The 24,779-nt window shown below is 44.7% G+C and overlaps 1 protein-coding gene across 2 annotated transcripts in view; it reads right to left on the minus strand.

The window, feature by feature from the left end:
- Nucleotides 1-24,779, minus strand: part of samd12 (sterile alpha motif domain containing 12) — a 170,836-nt gene that overhangs the window by 86,538 nt on the left and 59,519 nt on the right. For both annotated transcript variants that reach the window (XM_068032190.1, XM_068032191.1), the window contains exon 3: nucleotides 859-994. In XM_068032190.1, the coding sequence (XP_067888291.1) occupies nucleotides 859-994 (136 nt within the window). The remainder of the gene's footprint in view (nucleotides 1-858; nucleotides 995-24,779) is intronic.

Here is a 24,779-nt window from a genome sequence, read left to right on the forward strand (position 1 = left end):
ATTAGGTCAATTTTGAGAGGTGAATGAACTTTTAAGTCAAAAACTTCTCAATTCACCTTAATGCGCATGAAGTGTCGCCACAAAAAGCACAAGGGGAAAAAAAAGACAAAGGGAACAAGAGAAAATATATCTAGTCATCCCACAAGTCAAAAGTAAATCTTCAGGTACAATTAATTTCTTACTTGGACACTGAATGCACAAATGTACATCAAAGCATTAGGGCTGAAATTCATCCTTCACCAAAAAAAGGAAGAATGCTCGTTTTTCTTTCCAGAATGAATAACTGACAAAATTATAGGAATGTATGGCTTCAAAGCAAGCAATTTCCGAGAACGATAGGTCTGAGCTGGTCAGCAATGAGGTGAAAACAGACATTATTTTTAATCATTTATCAAAGAGAATTTCACTCCCAGATAATGCACAATCACAGCAAAATAAGAGAATGATTATAAAGGGTAGTTCTACCAAAAGCTACCATCAAAGTAGTAAAGTATGAATTCAGAATAGATGCAGGATGGTCAGTTTAAGCATCACTGCAGAGCACCAGAGAAGAATAGGAGGCTGCACACAATCCTCAGTCAGTGTACATAATTTCAGTCACACTGGATGTAGGGAGGGTTGGGGGAGGGGTGGGGCACAAATAGCAGCATTAGTATATGCAACAGTGGTAAAAAGGTAGACCAGGTATCTGCCCCTCTGCACAACTGTTGCATAGCTTGCTAGGAACTGAGGAGGAGAGCTGGGAGGAAAAAAATCAAAAAACATTAGTGTCCTCAACTATCATTCATTTGTAATAACATTTTGACATCTACACCCTAGCCCCCCCCCCCCCAAAAGATTTTTCTATTTTTACACTACCTGTTATATCATGCTGCTTGAAGGACTCACTGTAGGTCTGATATTGATTGGGACAGTGCTTCTTTAGCCATTTGCAAACATCCTGCTGAGTCCATAGAGCCACTGGTTTGCTTAGCTTTATTTGCCCAGGGTATGGCTGGAAAAGAATACAAATTCCATAAACATTAATGTAACAGTGTATTAGAACAAACTCTGCTGTGTTTTCAACTCATTGTATTGCCTCAATACAATACTCCTACAAACTAATTTTTGCTGTGTTTTTATGTGCCTCCAAAATTTCACTTGAAGGTTCGGTCCACATATTATCATTTCTTTGAACCATGGTTCCCAAGTGCAATTGGAGGGTTAACACAAAGGCTGCGTTTGCTGACAATGCAACCACTAGGTGGGCGCAGTATTAGCACACGCACAAATGCAGCCTGTTCCACTGAAACGTCACTGTCTGCGACATTCAGGCAGCTCCCAGGATTAAAGATGGCGCTGCTCAATTTATCACAGAAAAACAAATTCAACCCAAAAATCCCCTCAAAGGTTGCTACCGCCGCCTCCGTCCCACCCCCAACAGTCCCTGCTCCCTCCTGCGCATCCACCAGTTATATAGTACCTAGTCATCTTAATTCACTTAAAGTGAATTACTTTAGGAGCAGTGACTGTCGTTTCATAAGCAAATATGGCAGCACACAATAGACATGTTTTGGTTGATACTCTGAGAATGTTGTGCTATTTAAAGTCTCATCAGAAGGACAGCACCTCTGACAGTGCTGCACACCCAGTGTAATTCAGTGAGGTTTCAGTGCCATCCCGCTCTCCGGCCACTCGAACCCCGCTTCCCACCCCCACCCCACTCTCAGGCCGCTCGCTCCCCGCTTCCCCACCCCCCGCCACCCCCATCCCGCTCTCCAGCCACTTGTTCCCCAGTTCCCCACCCCCGCCAAAACCACTCTCCGGTTGCTCGCTCCACACTACCCCCACCCCCCGCACCCACCCCCCTCATCCCGATCTCCGGCTGCTCGCTCCCCTCTTCCCCACCGCCCCCCCAATTCCACTCTCTGGCCGCTCGCTCCCTGCTACACCCCACATCCCACTTTCTGACTGCTAGCTCTAGGCCATGCTGCTTCCCTCCAGTCAGCCACTCGCTCCTACATTGCCCCGTCACCCCTCGCGGCCCGCCTTGCTTCGTTGAGTGGCGTGGTGAGGAACAATCAAATGTCGGAGCGTGGGATGGGGCCCGGGGGAGGAAGGGAAGCACGGAGCAAATGGCTGGACAGCAGGATGGGCGGGGGGGGGAAACAGCATTTTCTTCCGTATGCGCCAGTTAGTCCTGGCAAGACATAGGCTGCGCATGCACAGCATTTCACTGAATGTAGGAGACAGTGTGCACATGTATGCAGCTTGGAGCGCTCTGCTGACATCAGCGGGCTGCTGCATTGTCAGGGGTCACTTTTTAACACAAATCTACTGAAACAGGGTTGAAGTGGCCATCAAAATACAGACCATTGAAAACAGATATTTACTGCACTAAAAATATGAATCTCAAAAAGCCAGTAACAAATACAGCAAAATATGTAACTCAATAAAAGAACCATGTGCTCAGGTCATTCTGATGTTCTTCACCCAACTCGCCAGGGTACAAGACCAACATCCAGTGGTGCTAGCTGTACCACCTCCAAATGACGATATACAAGAATTTACAGTAACTGAAAAAGTACAGTGCTAGTAAGAGATCGAGACACAGAAGTGTTCACACAAATATAGCAAACAGTGCTTGAGAACTAGCTAAGCAAGCTCTCGTCTAATGCTGGCATGTCAGGATCTGTATCCTTATACTGCAACTTCCATACATTCTTTTTATCAGGCTGGAGTCTGGGAAATTAAGATAAAGCAATTCATTGAATAGTTTCATTGTTATTCAATCAATAACATATATACAGTGCTCAATTTAATTTTATTTATCCTTGGATCCCTAGGATAGTGTGAAGTAGGAAAGTAGGTGTATCTACAATCCTTGCAGCCTCAAGCAGCTCCTGGTGGAACAAATCACCATAAAATATCCTTTCATAATTTGCACACATCTGTCTGGTCCATTTTAGAAGCACTTGCTGCGGTTAGAATACTAAATGATGTTACTATACATGAGGGACTCAGTATCTGCTTAAGAACCAGCTTGAAAGATGTAAATAAAAAGTTAAAGATTAAATCTCTATAGTTGCAACAAATTCTGCAATGCTTGGGTTATTAAATAGGCACCCATGAAAGGTGAATTGGTTGGAATTGAACAATGTAGCTAGCTATCGTCATGCTAGGTCCCCATCTGCCAAAAATGAGGACATTAATTTTGTCATGGACATTGATTTTAAACTCTTACTGGAGTGAAGAAAGGACTTGTTAAACAGATCAGCCCTGGCTGGAAAGACACTTGCATATAAACAGACAGTGTTTAAAGGACAAAGCAGCCATTCCCTGACACATTCAACCCACAATGGACTTTTGATCACCAGACGTTGAAGGTGGGGGAACTCGCATTCCAGGTAGACTGCTAAGATGGCTGAATACACAAACAGACATGGTGAAACCAGCTGGTCGCATGACTAACCTGCTGGGCAACCTGAGGTTTTTGAATTTGTACAAACAGTTTAGGCAGAGTGTCTATTTGCTCCTGGACTGAGAAGATCTCTCTCCCGTCTGCTCCCATCTCTTTCTCACAAGCCTCTGAATCCACTGAAGACCCATGAACCCCAAGTCTCCTACAGTGAACAAGGTTTAAGAAGAATACTGGGCCCCAATGAAAAGCAAGATCTACCTACAATCAAGAACTCGACAGTGAGTTCGAAGAACCATAACAACAACTCTTTAGATAGTGTCTCAAACTTTTCCACTTTATTTTTCTTCTGCTCTTTTTTGTCTCTATTTGCATACGTGTATCGCATATGCATGCTAGTGTGGGCGCGTCGTGTATCCATAGGCGTTAACCGAATTAGAGGTTAAGCTTAATAAATTTCAACTTTTCTTCTTTAAACCTGAGAAAGACTGCTTGTGCTGGTTTCTTTGCCGAATAATTGGAAAGCTGTGAACAAGGATTCACTAAAAGGCAGCTTAAAAAAAAGTGTTTAAAATTAAACCCTGTTACGCAAGACCAGGTGAAGACTGAGAGGGGCCCCTAGACACCTTTCTCACCTGGTCATAACACTGTGTTAGCTATCCAAGATTGTCAGATTACCCTCAGAGGTCAAGGGAAATTTTCCAAAAAACTTATATAATAAAAATATCTAAAGTGGTGAGACAAAAATATCCATGGTCTGCAGAAAAAACAAAGTTTAATTGACTAAAGTTTTTCTCTTTCTATTCGTTTTCGCCCTTCATTCATGTGTTGGGGCAATCCAAAAGGAATCTGGAGAGTGACAATGGAGAAATTTATTTTTTGAAGGCATGCATGATACTAGAAAATCCGAAATCCATCGAAGGTCATTTACTTCAATCTTGGTCTCAAAATTTCCCATTAGTAACATTAATTTAACACTATATTTTCAAACCTCACCTGAAACATTTGCTTTCACTACTTACTGTTCAAGTTATTTTTTGATTGTTAAAAAGTATATACATATCCTGAATTTTTTGAAAACAGGATTTTGAGGTTATTGTACACATTGCAATAAGGAAATTCTACACCAAATCATTCTACATTTGAGACAATAAGTCAGTGAGACAAAAATAGAAATGCTAAAAATATACTGTCGCTCTGTTTGCATTCAGATAAAAAGATGGTAGCAATGCTTAAGGTGTAGATCCTGTGTCAGATTTGATAGAGTCTACATCCAAAATATCACTTTTTAAAAAACTCTTCATAGCTCTTGTTGGACCTGCTGTAGTAATTCTAGCATTTTCACTTTTTATTTCAGACTTCCAGCATTTGCTCAGCTGGTTAAGGCAATGAGGAATTGAGCCCATGGACCAGATTGAAAGCCTGTTCTAGGTTGAGCCAATGATCTGAGCTGCAGCAGTGCTGAGGATGTTACAATTGGCGTCAAGGACACAAAAGTAGAAAAATTTAAATAAGTGTTCCTGCTCCTGATTACTATCTCCCAGCTTCTGCTGGAAGTGCACAAGTCTGGATGTCAGAAGAAGAAAACATTGGCTCACAAGACCACTCAGCTGTTCAGGCAACACAGATGCTCATCTACGAAGAATGGCTTTTTTGGTGAGATAGGTGATGTGTACCCAGCAAGGAATCTCTACCTTCAGGAGACTTGATGTGGGTGGGGGCAAATTTCAGAGCACTGAAAAATTAATATATTATGCAAGAGTCTGATCATTTTATACTTAGCTGAAGACAAAGAAAAGATATACAGCCAAAAATATTTTCACAGCTACTGGTTACACTTGATTATGTTGAAAAGTGTTGGAGTGCCATCCAATGGATGTGTTTGGAAAATAAAATTCTTATAACTATTATCAAACAGGTCCTACAATAAAAGTCATCATAGTGCTTATGTGCCCACATTACTAACCTATGCACGATCCAAAGTGGAGTTTATAATCAAAACTCCTGAATGAACATAAAATTAACACCATAGTTGCAATCATTGTTCAAGTATCGTCCTCATATTTAAAGTTAGATTGCCATGTACCAATGTTGCCAGCTATGTATTACTGCTATCTGATTAGCATTCCTGTTGTATTATTTTTCCTTTGTCTACTGCAAGATTAGTTAAGTGTAGGGACATGGAAGTCCCCCACCCAGAGTACATTTTGTGCCTTTGCCACCCTCAGTGCTTCCGCCAAATGGTGTTCAACATGGAGGAGTACTGAGTCATCAGCTGAGGGAGGGCGGTAGGTGGTAATCTGCAGGAGGTTACCTTGTCTATGTTTGATCTGATGCCATGAGAATTCATGGGGTCTGGAGTCGATGTTGAGGACTCCCACGGCAACTACCTCCCGACTGTATACCACTGTGCCGCCACCTTTGCTAGGTCTGTCCTGCCGGTGGGACAGGACATACCTGGGGATGGTAATGGCAGTATCTGGGACATTGTCTGTAAAGTATGATTCTGTCAGTATGACTATGTCAGGCTGTGATTGACTAGTCTGTGGGAAAGCTCTCCCAACTTTGGCACAAGTCCCCAGATGTTAGTAAGGAGGACTTTGCAGGGTCGACAGGGCTGGGTTTGCCGTTGTCGTTTCCGGTGCCTAAGTCGATGCCGGGTGGTCCGTCCGGTTTCATTCTTTTTTATTGACTTCATAGCGGGTAGATACAACTGAGTGGCTTGCTAGGCCATTTCAGAGTGCATGTAAGAGTCAATCATATTGCTGTGGGTCTGGAGTCACATGTAGGCCAGACCAGGTAAGGACAGCAGATTAGTGGAGGGAACTCCAGAGCAAAACTGAAGGGTCTGTGCAAACAACATACTCATAATATTGTTTGTACGGAACTTGCCAACCACCTATCTAGGTAGCATGTTAAAAGATTATAGAGAAAAACATAACTCCTTTGGGTCTCTCTTGCTATTATCTGCAACTTACTTTTGATGCCCTTCTCGTACTCTACGCCCCCTTCTAGGGGCAGCACAGTGGCGCAGTGGTTAGCACCGCAGCCTCACAGCTCCAGCGACCCGGGTTCGATTCTGGGTACTGCCTGTGCGGAGTTTGCAAGTTCTCCCTGTGACCGCGTGGGTTTTCGCCGGGTGCTCCGGTTTCCTCCCACCGCCAAAGACTTGCAGGTTGATAGGTAAATAGGCTGTCGTAAATTGCCCCTAGTGTAGGTAGGGAATATGGGATTACTGTCGGGTTAATAATAAATGGGTGGTTGTTTCTCGGCACAGACTCGGTGGGCCGAAGGACCTGTTTCAGTGCTGTATCTCTAAATAAAAAATTTTTAAAAAAATACGCAATATAGAAATCATTCACTACAACTTGACTCTCCATTCATTCAACATTTTAACTCCCTATATATTAAAAAAAACATAGCTCACATTTTAGGTTGTTTTGGTCTCTTGCTATTTTTCACCTAATATAACCACATTCCCTAAAAGTAAAATGCTGTCAGTTATTTTTTACAATTCTACTTCCAACTGAAACCTTCCACACAAGTATCATTTTGGTTCAGCTAGTCACGTTATCATCAGAGACAGATGAGTGCACGCTCAAGCCCCAATCGGGACTTTAGCATGTATTCTAGGCTGACATTTTTGTTTTGAGGGTGTGCCACACTGCTGGAGGTATCCATGATTTTAAAAAATGAAGTATTTTGTTTTAAGATTTAGCTGAGTATTGGTTCTTTAACAGTCATAGAATATGAGGTTTAGCAATGTTACTCACAGATGGTGGTTCAAGTTCAGCTTGCTGCAATAATCTGTAAGTTTGTCCAAAAGATTAATGCCTGGAGCCAAGCCACTTCATTCAAATACAAACATCTTATGATTTATATTTGTTTAGAAAAGTGTCTGATTGGCATGGCTTTGAACATTTTCAGACAGTTATTTAAATTCTAATTGGTTCCGGTCATTGCTACTTTTTCTTTTGAAAATAATCAGCTATTTTTAAGAAAAAAAAATCGTACAAACTGGGGCTTTGAAAGAGATGACAGTACAGTTAGAATCTTAAAAGTAAAACTGGCTGAGACTTCCAAAGAATGTTAACCGAACTGCATCTGGTGAAGCTTGTGAAATTAAAAAAGGGACAAAAAGAACTTGCACAAAATGAATTTCAATTTGAGCTTACTCTAGAAGTCATGTTTTTTCCTATTACACTGGAGCAGGTAGCTAAGTTTACTTACTGTAAAAAATATTTAAGTTATTGCCTAAAAACAGGGGATCTAGTAATGCTATTTCATTGCATTTCAAAGACAAGCAAGAACTTGAAGTGGCATTCTACAAGATTGCTACACAAGATAAGGTTTCTTGGAGTAGGGGGTAATATATCAGCATGGGTTGAGGATTGGTTAAAAGACAAAAAAGAGAGTAGGAATATACTGGTCATTTTCAGGTTGGCAGGCTGTTACTAGTGGGGGACCACAAAGATCAGTATCACAAGGATCAGTGCTTGGGCCTCAGCACTTTACAATCTATATTCATGACTTATGTGAAGGGACCAGGTGTAGTGTAGATAGTTAAGTGAGGTGACAGTGATTGCCCTTGACAACAAGGCAGCATTTGACCGAATGGGGCATCAAGGAACCCTAACAAAATTGAAGTCAATGGGAATCGGGGAAAATTCTTCACTGGTTGGAGTCATATCTAGGACAAAGCAAGATGGTTGAGGTTGTTGGAGGTCAATCATCCCAGCCCCAGGACATTGCTACAGGCATTCTTCAGGGTAGCGTCCCAGGCAGAACCATTTTCTGCTGCTTCAACAATGACGTACCCTCCTTCATAAGGTAAGAAGTGGGGATGTTCACCGATGATTGTCCAATGCTTCGTACCATTCCCAACTCCTCAGCCACTGAAGCAGTCCATGCCCACATGCAGCAAGACCTGGACAACCTTCAAGTTTGGGCTAATAAGTGGCAAGTAAATTTTGCATCACACAAATGCCAGGCAATGATCATGGCCAACAAGAGAGAATCTAACCATCTCCCCTTGACATTCAATGGCATTACCATCACTGAATCCCCCACCATCAATATCCTGAGGGTTACCTTTGACCAGAAACTTAACTGGATCAGCCACATAAATACAATGGCTACAAGAGCAGGTCACGACTAGGAATTCTGCGATGAGTAACCCACCTCCTGACTTCCCAATGCCTGTCCACCATCTACAAGACACAAGTCAGGAGTGTGATGGAATACTTTCCACTGGATGGGTGCAGCTCCAACAACACTCAAGAAGCTCGACACCATCCAGGACAAAGCCTTGACTGGTACCCTGTCCACAAACATTCACCACTGACGCACATATCTACAAGATGCACTGCAGCAACTTGTCACGGCTCCTTCAACAGCACCTTCCAAACCCACAAACCCTACCACCTAGAAGTACAAGGGCAGCAGACCACCACCACCTGCAAGTTTCCCTCCAAGTTGTACATCATCCTGACCTGGAACTATTATTGCCATTCCTTCACTGTTGTTGGGTCAAAAGCCTGGAGCTCCCGCCCTAAAAGCACTGTGGGTATACCTAAGTGGTGGCAGGTAGAGGATAATGTGGGGAAGGGTGAGGTGTGGCAGGAAGAATTGAAAAACAGAATTTTTTTAAATGGTGAGAAACTATTAAATGTTGGCATTCAGATATTTGGGTGTCCTTACACAAGAAACATAGGAAGTTAACAAGCAGGTACAGCAAGCAATTAGGAAAGCAAACAGTATCTTGACCCTTTCTGCAAACAGATTGGAGTACAGAAGTCAGGAAGCCTTGCTGCAATTGTACACAGCTTTGGGAAGAACACATCTGGGATACCGCGTACAGTTTTAGTCTCCGTATTCAAGGATGATTACATACGCCTTCGAGGGGTGCAAAGAAGATTCACTGGATGGATTCATGGGATGAGAGATAGAATAGAATGGGCTTATCTACTCTACAGTTTAGAAGGATGAGAGATGATCTCATTGAAACATACTAGATTCTAGAAGGTTTGACAGGGTAGATGCTGAGAGGCTGTTTTCCCTGACCGCCGAGTCTAAAAATACAGGGCATGGTCTCAGGGTAAGGGGAGACCATTTTGGACTGAGATGAGGTGAAATTTCTTCACTCGAGGTTCTGAATCTTTGAAATCCTCCACCCATGAACGCTGATGCTGCTCAATTGTTGAGTATATTCAGGGCTGAGATTGATAGATTTTGGACTTGAAGGGAATCAAGGGGTATGGGAATCAGGTGGGATCAGCCATGATCTTACTAAATGGCAGAACAGACTCAAGGTGCTCCTTATTTTTTATGTTCTTATTGGAAAGAACGGCAGCTAAAGCAATTTAAGTAAGTTTTTTTCTGTTTATTAGCCTGAGGATGCTCTGAAACTTGTCTAGATGTCGCCACAATATGTCAACGCAGTCAAGGACATATGGAACTAGGGCTCACCTAGGGTGCAACATGAGGGAAACCCAGGGCACCCTCTCCCCTTCCTTACACAGGCCCAGAGGAGAAAAAAGCTGATGAAGAAGTACCATCACCCTGCCTCTGTCTAAGGATGAGGGGTAAGCCATTTAGGACTGAGATAAGGAGGGATTTCTTAACCCAGCGAGTGGTGAACCTGTGGAATTCTCTACCACAGAAGTTGAGGCCAAATCATTAAATATTCTCATGAAAGAGTTAGATATAGTTCTTAGGGCTAAAGGGTTCAAGGGATACAGGGAGAAAGCAGGAACAGGTTACTGAGTTTGGATGATCAGCCATGATCGTATTGAATGGCTGTGCAGGCTCGAAGGGCCAAATGGCCTACTCCTGCTCCTATTTTTCTATGTTTCTAACAGCCAAAAACGTCAAGGGCGAAAACAAAGATTTTTTAAAAAGTACCATCTTTTGGATTAGATGTTAATCTAAGGCTCTATTTGTCTGTTCCAGTAGACAAAGGATCTTAAAGTTCTATTTTACATTCTCGGAGAAGACTTGGAGGGCGGAGTTCCGGACTTACCTCGGGTGGGGGGAAAAAAAACTGAAAAAGTGAAGTCACAGGAAACCTGTGACCTAATTGGCTGGGAGGGAATCTGTACCGAATTTGAAAATAAAACTGATAAAAATTGATTAAAACACTAATTAACTAATTAATAAGTAGAGTAAATAAACCAGAGGGAGGAGATTACTGTATTTAGATAGCATTTAGTATTTATTGTAGAAATCTAGCACTAGGGACCACATAGTTAAGTGTATCATAATTTAGTAAGGATTTAATAAGCATTTATTTATTTTAAATTAATTTATTAATTAGTGATAGAAATGTCAGTTAGAGGGGTGAAGTGCTTCACCTGTGAGATGTGGGAGGTCCGTGACGCTTCCAGCGTTCCGGGCGACTGCATCTGCAGGAAGTGTACCCAGTTGCAGCTCCTCACAGACTGCATGGATCGGTTGGAGCGGCAACTGGATGCACTTAGGAGCATGTAGGTGGCAGAAAGCATCATAGACAGGAGTTTTAGAGAAGTGGTTACACCCAAGATGCAGGCAGATAGATGGGTGACCGCTAGAAGGGGCAGGCAGTCAGTGCAGGAATCCCCTGTGGCTATCTCCCTCTCTAACGTATACCGTTTTGGATACTGTTGGGGGGATGGCCTGTCAGGGGAAAACAATAGCAGCCAGAGCAGTGGCACCACGGCTGGCACTGTTGTTCAGCAGGGAGGGACAAAGCACAGAAGAGCAATAGTTATAGGGGACTCTATAGTCAGGGTCACAGACAGGCGCTTCTGTGGACGTGAAAGAGACTCCAGGATGGTATGTTGCCTCCCTGGTGCCAGGGTCAAGGATGTCTCTGAACGGACAGGGGGCATTCTGAAGGGGGAGGGAGAGCAGCCAGAGGTTGTGGTACACATCGGTACCAATGACATAGGCAGGAAGAGTGATGAGGTCCTGCAGGGGGAGTTTAGGGAGTTAGGTAGCAAGTTAAAAAACAGGACCTCTAGGGTTGTAATCTCTGGATTACTCACTGTGCCACGTGCCAGTGAGGCTAGAAATAGGAAGATAGTGCAGCTAAACACGTGGCTGAGCAGCTGGTGTAGAAGGGAGGATTTCAGATATCTGGACCATTGGGCTCTCTTCAGGGACAGATGGGACCTGTACAAGAAGGACGTGTTGCATCTAAACTGGAGGGGCACTAATATCCTGGCTGCAAGGTTTGCTAGCGTCACTCAGGAGGGTTTATACTAGTGTGGCAGGGGGGTGGGAACCAGAGCAGTAGGACAGCTCGTGAAATAAATGAGGAGGACACAGTAAATAAGGCCAGTAAGACTAAGAGGAAGAGCAGGCAGGGAGATGTTGCTGAGCACAGCGGGACTGGTGGTCTGAAGTGTATTTGTTTCAATGCGAGAAGTATAACAGGTAAGGCAGATGAACTTAGAGCTTGGATTAGTACTTGGAAATATGATGTTGTTGCTATTACAGAGACTTGGTTGAGGGAAGGGCAGGATTGGCAGCTAAATGTTCCAGGCTTTAGAAGCTTCAGGCGGGATAGAGGGGGATGTAAAAGGGGTGGGGGAGTTGCATTACTGGTTAAGGAGAATATCACAGCTGTACTGCGGGAAGACACCTCAGAGGGGTCATGCAGCGAGGCAATATGTGTGGAGCTCAGGAATAGGAAGGGTGCAGTCACAATGTTGGGGGTTTATTACAGGCCTCCCAACAGCCAGCGGGAGGTAGAGGAGCAGATATGTAGACAGATTTTGGAAAGATGTAAAGGTAACAGGGTTGTGGTGGTGGGTGATTTTAACTTCCCCTATATTGACTGGGACTCACTTAGTGCTAGGGGCTTGGATGGGGCAGAATTTGTGAGGAGCATCCAGGAGGGCTTCTTGAAACAGTATGTAGATAGTCCAACTAGGGATGGGGCCATTCTGCACCTGGTATTGGGGAATGAGCCCGGCCAGGTGGTCGAAGTTTCAGTGGGGGAGCATTTCGGCAGCAGTGACCATAATTCCATAAGTTTTAAGGTACTTGTGGATAAGGATAAGAGTAGTCCTCGGGTGAAGGTGCTAAATTGGGGGAAGGCTAATTATAACAATATTAGGCAGGAACTGAAGAATTTAGATTGGGGGCGGCTGTTTGAGGGTAAATCAACATCTGACATGTGGGAGTCTTTCAAACGTCAACTGATTAGAATCCAGGACCAGCATGTTCCTATGAGGAAGAAGGACAAGTTTGGCAAGTTTCGGGAACCTTGGATAACGTGGGATATTGTGAGCCTAGTCAAAAAGAAAAAGGAAGCATTTGTAAGGGCTGGAAAGCTAGAAACAGACGAAGCACTTGAGGAATATAAAGACAGTAGGAAGGAACTTAAGCAAGGAGTTAGGAGGGCTAAAAGGGGTCAGTCATTGGCAAAAAGGATTAAGGAAAATCCCAAGGCTTTTTATACGTATATAAAGAGCAAGAGGGTAACCAGGGAAAGGGTTGGCCCACTCAAGGACAGAGATGGGAATCTATGTGTGGAGCCAGAGGAAATGGGCAAGGTGCTAAATGAGTACTTTGCATCAGTATTCACCAAAGAGAAGGACTTGGTGGATGATGAGCCTAGGGAAGGGAGTGTAGATAGTCTCAGTCATCTCATTATCAAAAAGGAGGAGGTGTTGGGTGTCTTGAAAAGCATTAAGGTAGATAAGTCCCCAGGGCCTGATGGGATCTACCCTAGAATACTGAGGGAGGCAAGGGAAGAAATTGCTGGGGCCTTGACAGAAATCGTTGCACCCTCATTGGCTACAGGTGAGGTCCCAGAGGACTGGAGAATAGCCAATGTTGTTCCTTTGTTTAAGAAAGGTGGCAAGGATAATCCAGGAAATTATAGGCCGGTGAGCCTTACGTCAGTAGTAGGGAAACTATTAGAGAGGATTATTCGGGACAGGATTTACTCCTATTTGGAAACAAACGAACTTATTAGCGAGAGACAGCATGGTTTTGTGAAGGGGAGGTCGTGTCTTACTAATTTGATTGAGTTTTTTGAGAAAGTGACGAAGATGATTGATGAAGGAAGGGCAGTGGATGTTATCTATATGGACTTTAGTAAAGCCTTTGACAAGGTCCCGCATGGCAGACTGGTACAAAAGGTGAAGTCACACAGGATCAGAGGTGAGCTGGCAAGATGGATACAGAACTGGCTCGGTCATAGAAGACAGAGGGTATCAGTGGATGGGCATTTTTCTGAATGGAGGGATGTGACTAGTGGTGTTCCGCAGGGATCAGTGCTGGAACCTTTGCTGTTTGTAGTATATATAAATGATTTGGAGGAAAATGTAGCTGGTCTGATTAGTAAGTTTGCGGACGACATAAAGGTTGGTGGAGTTGCGGATAGTGATGAGGATTGTCAGAGGATACAGCAGGATATAGATCGGTTGGAGACTTGGGCGGAGAAATAGCAGATGGAGTTTAATCCGGACAAATGTGAGGTAATGTATTTTGGAAGGTCTAATGCAGGTGGGAAGTATACAGTAAATGGCAGAACCCTTAGGAGTATTGACAGGCAGAGGGATCTGGGCGTACAGGTCCACAGGTCACTGAAAGTGGCAACGCAGGTGGATAAGATAGTCAAGAAGGCATACGGCATGCTTGCCTTCATCGGTCGGGGCATAGAGTATAAAAATTGGCAAGTCATGTTGCAGCTGTACAGAACCTTAGTTAGGCCACACTTAGAATATTGCATGCAATTCTGGTCGCCACACTACCAGAAGGACGTGGAGGCTTTGGAGAGGGTACAGAAGAGGTTTACCAGGATGTTGCCTGGTCTGGAGGGCATTAGCTATGAGGAGAGGTTGGAAAAACTCGGATTGTTTTCACTGGAACGACGGAGGTGGAGGGGCGACATGATAGAGGTTTACAAAGTTATGAGCAGCATGGACAGAGTGGATAGTCAGAAGCTTTTTCCCAGGGTGGAAGAGTCAGTTACTAGGGGACACAGGTTTAAGGTGCGAGGGGCAAAGTTTAGAGGGGATGTGCGAGGTAAGTTTTTTTACACAGAGGGTGGTGAGTGCCTGGAACTTGCTGCCAGGGGAGGTGGTGGAAGCAGATATGATAGCGACGTTTAAGAGACATCTTGACAAATACATGAATAGGAAGGGAATAGAGGGATATGGGCCCCGGAAGTGCGGAAGGTTTTAGTTTAGGCAGGCATCAAGATCGGCGCAGGCTTGGAGGGCCGATTGGCCTGTTCCTGTGCTGTACTGTTCTTTGTTCAAAAGAGCACAAGTTCTGATGATGTTTAGTCAATATTCTTCCCGCAATTGACACCACAATAAACAATTCACAAAATGCACTCACTTTGACCTTGGTGCACAAAAATTATCTGCAATATTTGACAGCATTGCAGGAGTCACTATATTTCAAATGCAATCTTTGAGCATAAACTGATTTGGGATGTTCTGAGCGCATAATGAACATACGAATTAGGAGCAGGAAAAGGCCACTCGGTCCCTCAAGCCTGCTCCGCCATTCAACATGATCATGGCTGATCTGACTGTAACCTAAACTTCACGTTCCCGCCTACATCCGATAACCTTTCACCCCCTTGCTTTTTAAGGATCTATCTATCTCTGCCTTAAAAATATTCAAAGACTCTCCTTTCACTGCCTTTTGAGGAAGGGAGTTCCAAAGACTCATGACCCTCTGACAGATAACCTTTCCTGATAAGACAACCTGTCCATTCCACGTATCAGTCTAGTAAACCTTCTCTGAACTGCTTCCAACATATTTACATCCTTCCTTAAATAAGACCAATACTGTACACAGTACTCCAGATGTGGTCTCACCAATGCGCTGTAAAACTGAAGCATAATCACCCTACTTTTGTATTCAATTCCCCTCGCAATAAACGATAACATTCTATTAGCTTTCCTAATTACTTGCTGTACCTGCACACTAACCTTTTGCAATTCATGCACTAGGACACCCAGATCCCTCTGCATCTCAGAGCTTTTTTTTTAGAACATTACAGCGCAGTACAGGCCCTTCGGCCCTCGATGTTGCGCCGACCTGTGAAACCATCTGACCTACACTATTCCATTTTCATCCATATGTCTATCCAATGACCACTTAAATGCCCTTAAAGTTGGCGAGTCTACTACTGTTGCAGGCAGGGCGTTCCATGCCCCTACTACTCTCTGAGTAAAGAAACTACCTCTAACATCTGTCCTATATCTATCACCCCTCAACTTAAAGCTATGTCCCCTCGTGTTTTCTGCAATCTCTCACCATTTAGATAGTATGCTTTTTTATTCTTCCTGCCAAAATGGACACTTTCACATTTTCCCACATTATACTCCATTTGTCAGCTCTTTTCCCACTCATTTACCCTATCTATATCCTTTTGTAGCCTCCTTGTGTCCTCTTCACAACTTACTTTCCTACTCATTTTTGCATCATCAGCAAATTTAGCAACTATTCTTTTGCTCCCTTCATCTAAGTCATTTATATAAATTGTAAAAAGTTGAGGCCCCAGCACTGATCCCTATGGCACACCACTTGTCACTTCTTGTCAACCAGAAAATGACCCATTTATGCTTACTCTGTTTCCTGTTGGCTAGCCAATCTTCTATCCATGCCAATGTTACTCCCTATACCATGAGCTTTTATTTTCTGCAATAATCTTTGATGTGGCACCTTATCAAATGACTTCTTCAAAACCTGGTTCCCCTTTATCCACAGCACAGGTTACTTCTTCATTACTTCTAAATTGATTAAACATGATTTCCCTTTCACAAAACCATGTTAACTCTGCCTGATTACCTTGAATTTTTTTTTAGGTGCCCTGCTAAAACGTCTTCAATAATAGCTTCTAATATTTTCCCCAAGACAGATGTTAAGCTAACTGGTCTGTAGTTTTCTGCTTTCTGTCTCCCTCCCTTTTTGAATGAAGGAGTTACATTCACTATTTTCCAATCTAATGGAACCTTCACAGAATTTTGGAAAATTAAAATCAACGCATCAACTATCCCACTCACAACTTCTTTTAAGACCCTAGGATGAAGTCCATCAGGACCCAGGGACTTGTCAGCCCGCAGCTCCAACAACTTGCTCAGTGTCACTTCCCTGGTGATTGTAATTTTCTTAAGTTCCTCACTCCCTTCCATTTCCTGATTTACAGCTATTTCTGGGATGTTACTTGTATCCTCAATAGTGAAGACAGATGCAAAATACCTGTTCAATTCAACTGCCATTTCTTACTTTCCATTATTATTTATTTATTTAGAGATACAGCACTGAAACAGGCCCTTCGGCCCACCGAGTCTGTGCTGACCAAGAACCACCCATTTATACTAACCCTACAGTAATCCCATGTTCCCTACCATCTACCTACGCTAGGGGCAATTCACAATGGCCAATTTACCTATCAACCTGCAAGTCTTTGGCCGTGGGAGGAAACCGGAGCACCCGGCGAAAACCCACGCGGCCACAGGGAGAACTTGCAAACTCCGCACAGGCAGTACCCAGAATTGAACCCGGCTCCCTGGAGCTGTGAGGCTGCGGAGCTAACCACTGCACCACTGTGCCGCCCATTAATTCCCCAGATTCGCTTTCTGTAGGACCAACGCTCACTTTGTTAACTCTTTCCTTTTTTAAATATCTATAAAACTCTTACTGTCTTTATATTTCTAGCTATCTTTCCCTCATACTCTAATTTTTCCCTCCTGATCAATCTTTTAGTCATTCTTTGCTTTTTAAAAAATATTCTGTCCAATCTTCTGACCTGCCACACATCTTTGAACAATTATATGCTTTTTCTTGAAGCTTGATATTTTCTTTAACTGTTTTAGTTAACCACGGGTGGTGGGTCCTCCCCTTGGAATTTTTCTCTCTCATTGGAATGTATCTATTATGTGTATTTAGAAATATTCCCTTAAATGTCTGCCATTGCATCTCTATTGACCTATTCCTTAACCTACTTTGCCAGTTCACTTTAGTTAGCTCTGCTTTCACGCCCTCATAATTGCCCTTATTTACGTTTAAAGTTCTACTCTTAGACCCAATCTTCTCTCCCTCAAACTGAAAGTAAAATTCAAATATATTATGATCACTGCTGGCTAGGGGTGCCTTCACTATGAGGTCATCAATTAATCCCATCTTGTTGCACAATATCAGGTCTAATATAGCCTGCTCTCTGGTTGGCTGCAGAATATGCTGTTCTAAGAAACTATTCTGAAAAGATCATAGGAACTCATCTAGGTTACCTTTGCCCATCTGATTTTTCCAGTCTATATGTAGATTAAAATTCCCCACGATTATTGCTGTACCTTTCTGACAAGCTCCCATTATTTCTTCCTCGAAAGCCTCTCCTACCATGTGGATTAGGCAGCCTGTACACCACTCCCACAAGTGACTTTTTGCCTTTATCATTTCTCATCTCTACCCAAACTGCTTCTACATTCTGGTTTTTGGAACTTCGGTCATTGTGCTAATACCATTAATTAACAAAGCCACCATTCCACCTTTTCCTAGCTTCCTGTCATTCCTAAATGTCATGTACCCTTCAATATTCAGGTCCCAATCTATGTCAATCTAAGCTATTAGAGAGACATGGCTGCAGGATGACAATCAGATCGTACTTATTTATTCCTATTTGCGCCAGTTTATCTGTTTTGTTTCAAATGTTATGTGCATTAAGATACAGAGCCTTTAGTTTTGTCCTTTTATTATTTTTGTAACCTCTAGCTTTATCTGCTGATTTACTCTTAGATTTGTACTCTCTATGCCTTCCTGTCACACACTGTTTATCATTTCCCATATTTGTACCTTTCACTCTTGCCTGGCCTCTACTGTTTAATTTACCACATCTTCCCAAATTTGATCCCTTGCCCCCACCATTTAGTTTAAAACCATTTAGTTTAAATGCAGAACCTCTTTCCTTGTCATGCCTATATCATTGGTACCTATATGGATCACGACGACTGGATTCTCCCCCTCCCACTATAAGTTCCTCTCCAACCCTGAGCAGATGTCCTGAACCCTGGCAATACAGCCTTCTGGATTCTTGCTCTTTGCTGCAGAGAACAGTATCAATCCCCCTCACTATACTGTCCCCAACCACTACTTTCCTTTTTGTTCCCTGTGTTTGAACGGCTTCCTGTACTATGGTGCCATGGGCAGTCTGCTCATCCACCCTGCAGACCTCGCTTTTGTCCACACAGGTTGAAAACAACTCAAACCTGTGATAATTGCAAAGGCTGAGGTTCCTCCACTGTTTGCTCAGTCCTTTTACCTGCCTCACTCATGGTCACATCCTCCTGTCCCTCAGCACTGGCCAAAACAGACAACCCTATTCTAAGTGATGTGACTGTCTACTGGTACAAAGTGTCCAGGTATCTCTCCCCCGTCCTGATGGTGCGCAGTGTCTGCAGTTCAGCTTCCAGATCAATAATCCTGATCCGGAATTCCTCTAGCTGCTGACACTTTCTGCAGACGTGTCTGTCCTGGATCGCGTTGGTGTCCAGGGGATCCCACAGTCCACAGCTGCAACACAACACCTGTCCTGCCATTTACTTATGTTGTTTAGTTAAATTTACTTCAATCACTTTCTTAATTAACTTAGAATAATTCTTATGTATACTACAATTTACTGTGCTTATTAAATGCTAGTACCGCCTACAACTAAGAATTATATATTTCTCAATTACACAGGTATGTGTTTTAGGTATTTATTTAAAAGTTTTAGTCCTTTTTATTTATCGATCTTCCCCAATTCCAGTGTCCTAAGATGGCTATTAAAACACCGTCCCTTACACCAAGCAACTTACTAATCACTAAACTTTACTAATACTAATAAAAGCTTACAATTACTGATACATTACTTGTGTTTTGAAAGAAAAATTAGCAAATTAGCAAAATACTCACCAGCCAACCAACTTACAACTTTCTTGTGATGTCACACCTCGGGTTTCCATGCTGTTTTTAAACTGTCTCTCTCTCTCTTTCCCCACCCCCACCCCCCAACCCCCAACCTGCTCCGCTGGTCCAGGAGTTCCCGTGCTGTTTTAAAGCTGTTCTCTCTCTCTCTCCCCCCACCTGATGTGATATACAAATGCAAACTCTTCTCATATCTGAAAAATAACCTTTTTCTAAAGATTTACATATTTCTCTCCTTAGCTCATTAGATTAAATCTAAAATGTGCAATGATCACTGAAACAGAATGTTTACCTACTTCTCAGTTATTAGCCATTTCTGGCGTGCTGCTAACTTATCTAGCACAGCCATGAGCTTGGTGCCCCTCTTTGCAAGTGTTAAGGCATTTCACGCAACCCATCAATTTATCCTTTTGTCGCTAGAACATAACTCTACAGAAATCCCCCAATTATTACATTACAACTCATGGAAAACTATTCCCATCCTTCTTCCCTGGTCAAGTAACTCACCTTCTAGCCAATTATTTTGAGGCAATTGTTGACAGTAGTTACTATTTTGTTGCTATCATTACAAATTCCTACCCAAATTGCTTGCCACTTCCACTGTGGTTACTATGCTGAGAAATAAGCTAGAATCAATAGTAAAGATAAAAACAGAGCATTTTAAAAATGATCCCTTTTATCATCAACACAATAAACCTAGCATTCCGTTGGAGGTTTAATTTGGCAACGTTTCTTCACATGGACAGTGCCATTTTACTTCTTTTTCTGCACATTTAACTATAGTAAATTATATTCCAGATTCCACATAAAATATCCAAACAAATATCTCAAAGTACAAAAGACTATTTGCAATCAATTATACTCATGTTATCCAATCGGAACTAATTCAACTGGGGAGGCAAGAGGAAGATGAGGCTAGTTCCACTCCTATGTAGGACTACAAACAGTGAAAAATGTTTTCATAGGATTTGAGCTGGCATAAGACAGTAAAATAAAATTTAATAGGCCACTTAGAATGGTTGGTAATTCTCAAAATTGCAGAGGCAAGGTGGTTTTGCATCCCAACCCCACACCCAATATGAATCCTGCTAACGGTTAGCACTTGCGAGACTAAACCATCCAGACAGCAAAACATTGGAAAGTTTCCTCTCATCATTTCTCCCACCATGAAATAATGCACAGATATGATTTTTGATTGTCGGCCTAAAATAAGCAAGATAAGTGCAAGACAAAATTCCATCACAAACTACTTTGTTTCAAAGAGGTAGCTTCTTTCTCACACTACCATTAAAAATCTGTTACAAGGGTTTAGAATGAGTCCACTTTGATAACTGCATCATGACATACACCCCCTGCAGATGTCTAAACTATATAATTTTTTTTTTTAATGTACAAAAGGGTGGAAGTATCAGCTTGCTGTAATTGTGGTTAGAAAAAGGAGATTCGTGAGAAAAACAGTCCTAAATGCATTTTTACAGATGTGTTTCTAAAATAAACTTTTGAAACATTATGCTAGATGATGGTGCGGTACAAAATAAAAAGAGAATCCACAAAGCAGCCTAAAAAGCAAAATCTTACCATTGCATTCAACTTAGTAATTAACATTTTAATTTCAGAACAATGGCCTGGAATTGATGGTTGTAATGACGGTGAAACTGTTGGCATTAGCCGTAATTACCCCATGTAACTGACAGCAACTTCTGGCATTTGCGTGTGCGGAAATCCAGAAGTTGCTGTCAGTGATTCCCTGCTCCTCCACAGGATGTGCTGTTCAAGTCCCTGTTGATGCTAATCTTTAGAAATCACTGAACAAGTTAAAGAACTGATGTGAACTTCCCTTCTTATGCTATAATATCACGATTAAAGATCTGTGAAAAAGTTGTGCCTCACTAATGAGGTATAACTGGGCTGAATGGTGAATTAATCATAACTACTGTTGAACAACCTCTCTGGCCCTGGAAAACGAATTTTGTATTTATGTAATATAATTTTTTTCCATTATGATAAGAAGTCTTTTGTTTAATAAGTTTTTTAAAGTTAATGACATTTCAGCTTCTAATGTGTATATTCCAATCTTTGTTTCGCTTTCTAAAATTTATTAAGGTAAATGATAATCAGTGCATTTTATTTCCTCTTTTGCAGTGTGAGAGCATTTTTCAATGTGATTGGTCGGTTACCCTGCAAGATGATATCAGTGTTGCCCCCTTGACTTGGCGCCAGATTCCAATTAATGTAGGAAGGGAAGAAATCCATGCCACAGATTGCTTGATCTTTGTGGGAAGCTTTTTGAGGTCAGCGGCAAGTGCCACTGCATCATCACTGACCACAAAATTCAGACCTTTATCATTTGACCTTGCATATATAGGTAGTTATTTTAAGGTATCAAAACAGTGCAGTTTATACATTTTGTTTTCTTAAAAAAATACTTTATAGGGACTCGAAAAGCCCAGTTCCCTAACTTTAGTTCATTTATACCCTTTAGTTGACAATCCATTGTGCTATACTTGGCAAATACATGCAAGTCATAACCTAATTATAGTCTGTATCAGTTTATCAACCCTCTTTTCTGCAGTGCTCATTAAAACTGATTTGCACTGGTTGTGTATATTATTATGTGGTACAAACTAATTACAGCAAGATAGTTCCTCTTCTCAAATGGTACAGACAAGCAAAAATGGTGCCAACTGTAATATTTGGCTTGGGAGTCACAGGTACCCAAAGAAGGAGTTTGAAGTCACAGATGGTTTTTAAAGCAGTTTATTAAGAAGCAACAGTTTAAATATAATGTATATTAAGCAGCAGTTTAAAATATGATAATGCACAAGTTAAATATGACATATTTAAAAGACATATGACCCATAACAGGTGGAAAAGATGACCAATACCAGATCGTAAGGTAGGGCAGAACGGTGTTGGCAATCTCCCCAACGGATAAGAAAGGCAAGGTGATGGTGGTCGCTTTGGTCCTTAGTCTTAAGCTACCCAAAGTACTAGGCCAAAGCCCAACACTTGACTAAAACCGAGCTTCATGAAGCACTCCTTCTGTCCAAAGGAGACTGACTATTGCCCTCCCAAGCATTTGTTTATATAATTTATTTCGAGGGGATGGTGGTTTACCCTATGTAAATCCCACTTTGATCCCATATAGCCAATGATCAGAGGACAGGTATCATAAGTAAAGCCCTCCCGCACCAATCACTCTGTCCCTGAAGTCATCTTATTACTTGCTAGGTACCATTTATAAACTTCTACCAGTCACTTAAGGCTCCATTTCAACAGCTTACGGAATGTGGCGAGAGAGAGAGAGAGAGAGAGAGACGGGGGGTGGGGGGGGGGGAGGGTGGAGGGAGAGAGAGAGAGACGGGGGAGGGAGAGAGAGAGAGACGGGGGAAGAGAGAGAGAGACGGGGGAGAGAGAGAGAGACGGGGAAGAGAGAGGAATGGAGGGGGGCGGGTAGAGAGAGGGACGGGGGGGGAAGTGAGAGAGAGGGACGGGGGGGGGGAGAGAGAGAGAGGGACGGGGGTGGGGGGAGTGAGAGAGAGGGACGGGGGTGGTGGGAGAGAGAGAGGGGGACGGGGGGGGGGTGAGAGAGAGGGACGGGGGGGGGGTGAAAGAGAGGGACGGGGGGGGGTGAGAGAGAGGGACGGGGGGGGGGTGAGAGAGAGGGACGGGGGGGGTGAGAGAGGGACGGGGGGGGGGTGAGAGAGAGGGATGGGGGGGGGTGAGAGAGAGGGACGGGGGGGGGGAGGGAGAGGGGAGAGAGAGGGTCTGTATGGGGGGGGAGGGGGAGAGAGATGGGGGGGGAGAAGAGAGAGAGACGGGGTGGGGGAAGAGAGAGAGACGGGGGGGTGGAGAAGAGAGAGAGACGGGGGGGTGGAGAAGAGAGAGAGACGGGGGGGGAGAAGTGAGAGAGAGACTGGGGGGGAGAAGAGAGAGAGAGACGGGGGGGGAGAAGAGAGAGAGAGATGGGGGGGGAGAAGAGAGAGAGACGGGGGGGGGGGAGAAGAGAGAGAGACGGGGGGGGGAGAAGAGAGAGACGGGGGGGGGAGAAGAGAGAGAGACGGGGGGGGGAGAAGAGAGAGAGACGGGGGGGGGAGAAGAGAGCGAGACGGGGGGGAGAAGAGAGAAAGACGGGGGGGGGAGAAGAGAGAAAGACGGGGGGGAGAAGAGAGAGAGACGGGGGGAGAAGAGAGAGAGACGGGGGGAGAAGAGAGAGAGACGGGGGGGAGAAGAGAGAGAGACGGGGGGGAGAAGAGAGAGAGACGGGGTGGGGGGGGAGAAGAGAGAGAGACGGGGGAGGGAGGGAAGAGAGAGACGGGGAGGGAGGGAAGAGAGAGGGACGGGGGAGGGAGGGAAGACAGAGAGACAGGGGAGGGAGGGAAGACAGAGAGACGGGGGAGGGGGGGGAAGAGAGAGAGATGGGGGGAGAGAGAGAGACTGTGGGGGGGGGGAGAGAGAGAGACGGGGTGGGGGAAGAGAGAGAGACGGGTTGGGGGAAGAGAGAGAGACAGGGGGGAAGAGAGAGAGAGGGGGTGGGGGAAGAGAGAGAGACGGGGGGGAAGAGAGAGAGAGGGGGTGGGGGAAGAGAGAGAGACTGGGGGGAAGAGAGAGAGAGGGGGTGGGGGAAGAGAGAGAGACGGGGGGGGAGGAGAGAGAGACGGGGGGGGGAGGGAAGAGAGAGAGACGGGGGGGGAGGAGAGAGAGACGGGGGAGGGAGGGAAGAGAGAGAGACGGGGGAGGGGGGGAGAGAGAGAGACGGGGGAGGGTGGGAGAGAGAGGGACGGTGGGGGGGGGAGAGAGGGGAGAGAGAGGGACGGGGGGGGGTGGAGAGAGAGGGACGGGGGGGGTGGAGAGAGAGGGACGGGGGGGGGGGGAGAGAGAGGGACGGGGGGGGGGAAGAGAGAGGGACGGGGGGGGGGAAGAGAGAGGGACGGGGGGGGGAAGAGAGAGGGACGGGGGGAGAGAGAGGGACGGGGGCGGGGGGAGAGAGAGGGACGGGGGGGGGTGGAGAGAGAGGGACGGGGGGGGGGTGGAGAGAGAGGGACGGGGGGGGGTGGAGAGAGAGGGACGGGGGGGGGGTGGAGAGAGAGGGACGGGGGGGGGGGTGGAGAGAGAGGGACGGGGGGGGGTGGAGAGAGAGGGACGGGGGGGGGGTGGAGAGAGAGGGACGGGGGGGGGTGGAGAGAGAGGGACGGGGGGGGGTGGAGAGAGAGGGACGGGGGGGGGGTGGAGAGAGAGGGACGGGGGGTGGGGAGAGAGAGGGACGGGGGGGGTGGGAGAGAGAGGGACGGGGGGGGGTGGGAGAGAGAGAGAGGGACGGGGGGGGGAAGAGAGAGGGACGGGGGGGGGAGAGAGAGGGACGGGGGGGGGGAGCGAGAGGGACAGGGGTGGGAGAGAGAGGGACGGGGGTGGGAGAGAGGGGGATGGGGGAGGAGAGAGAGGGGGACGGGGGGGAGAGAAAGGGGGA

This window comes from Heterodontus francisci, chromosome 5, assembly GCF_036365525.1.
Source record: "Heterodontus francisci isolate sHetFra1 chromosome 5, sHetFra1.hap1, whole genome shotgun sequence".
NCBI classification, from domain to species: Eukaryota; Metazoa; Chordata; class Chondrichthyes; order Heterodontiformes; family Heterodontidae; genus Heterodontus; species Heterodontus francisci.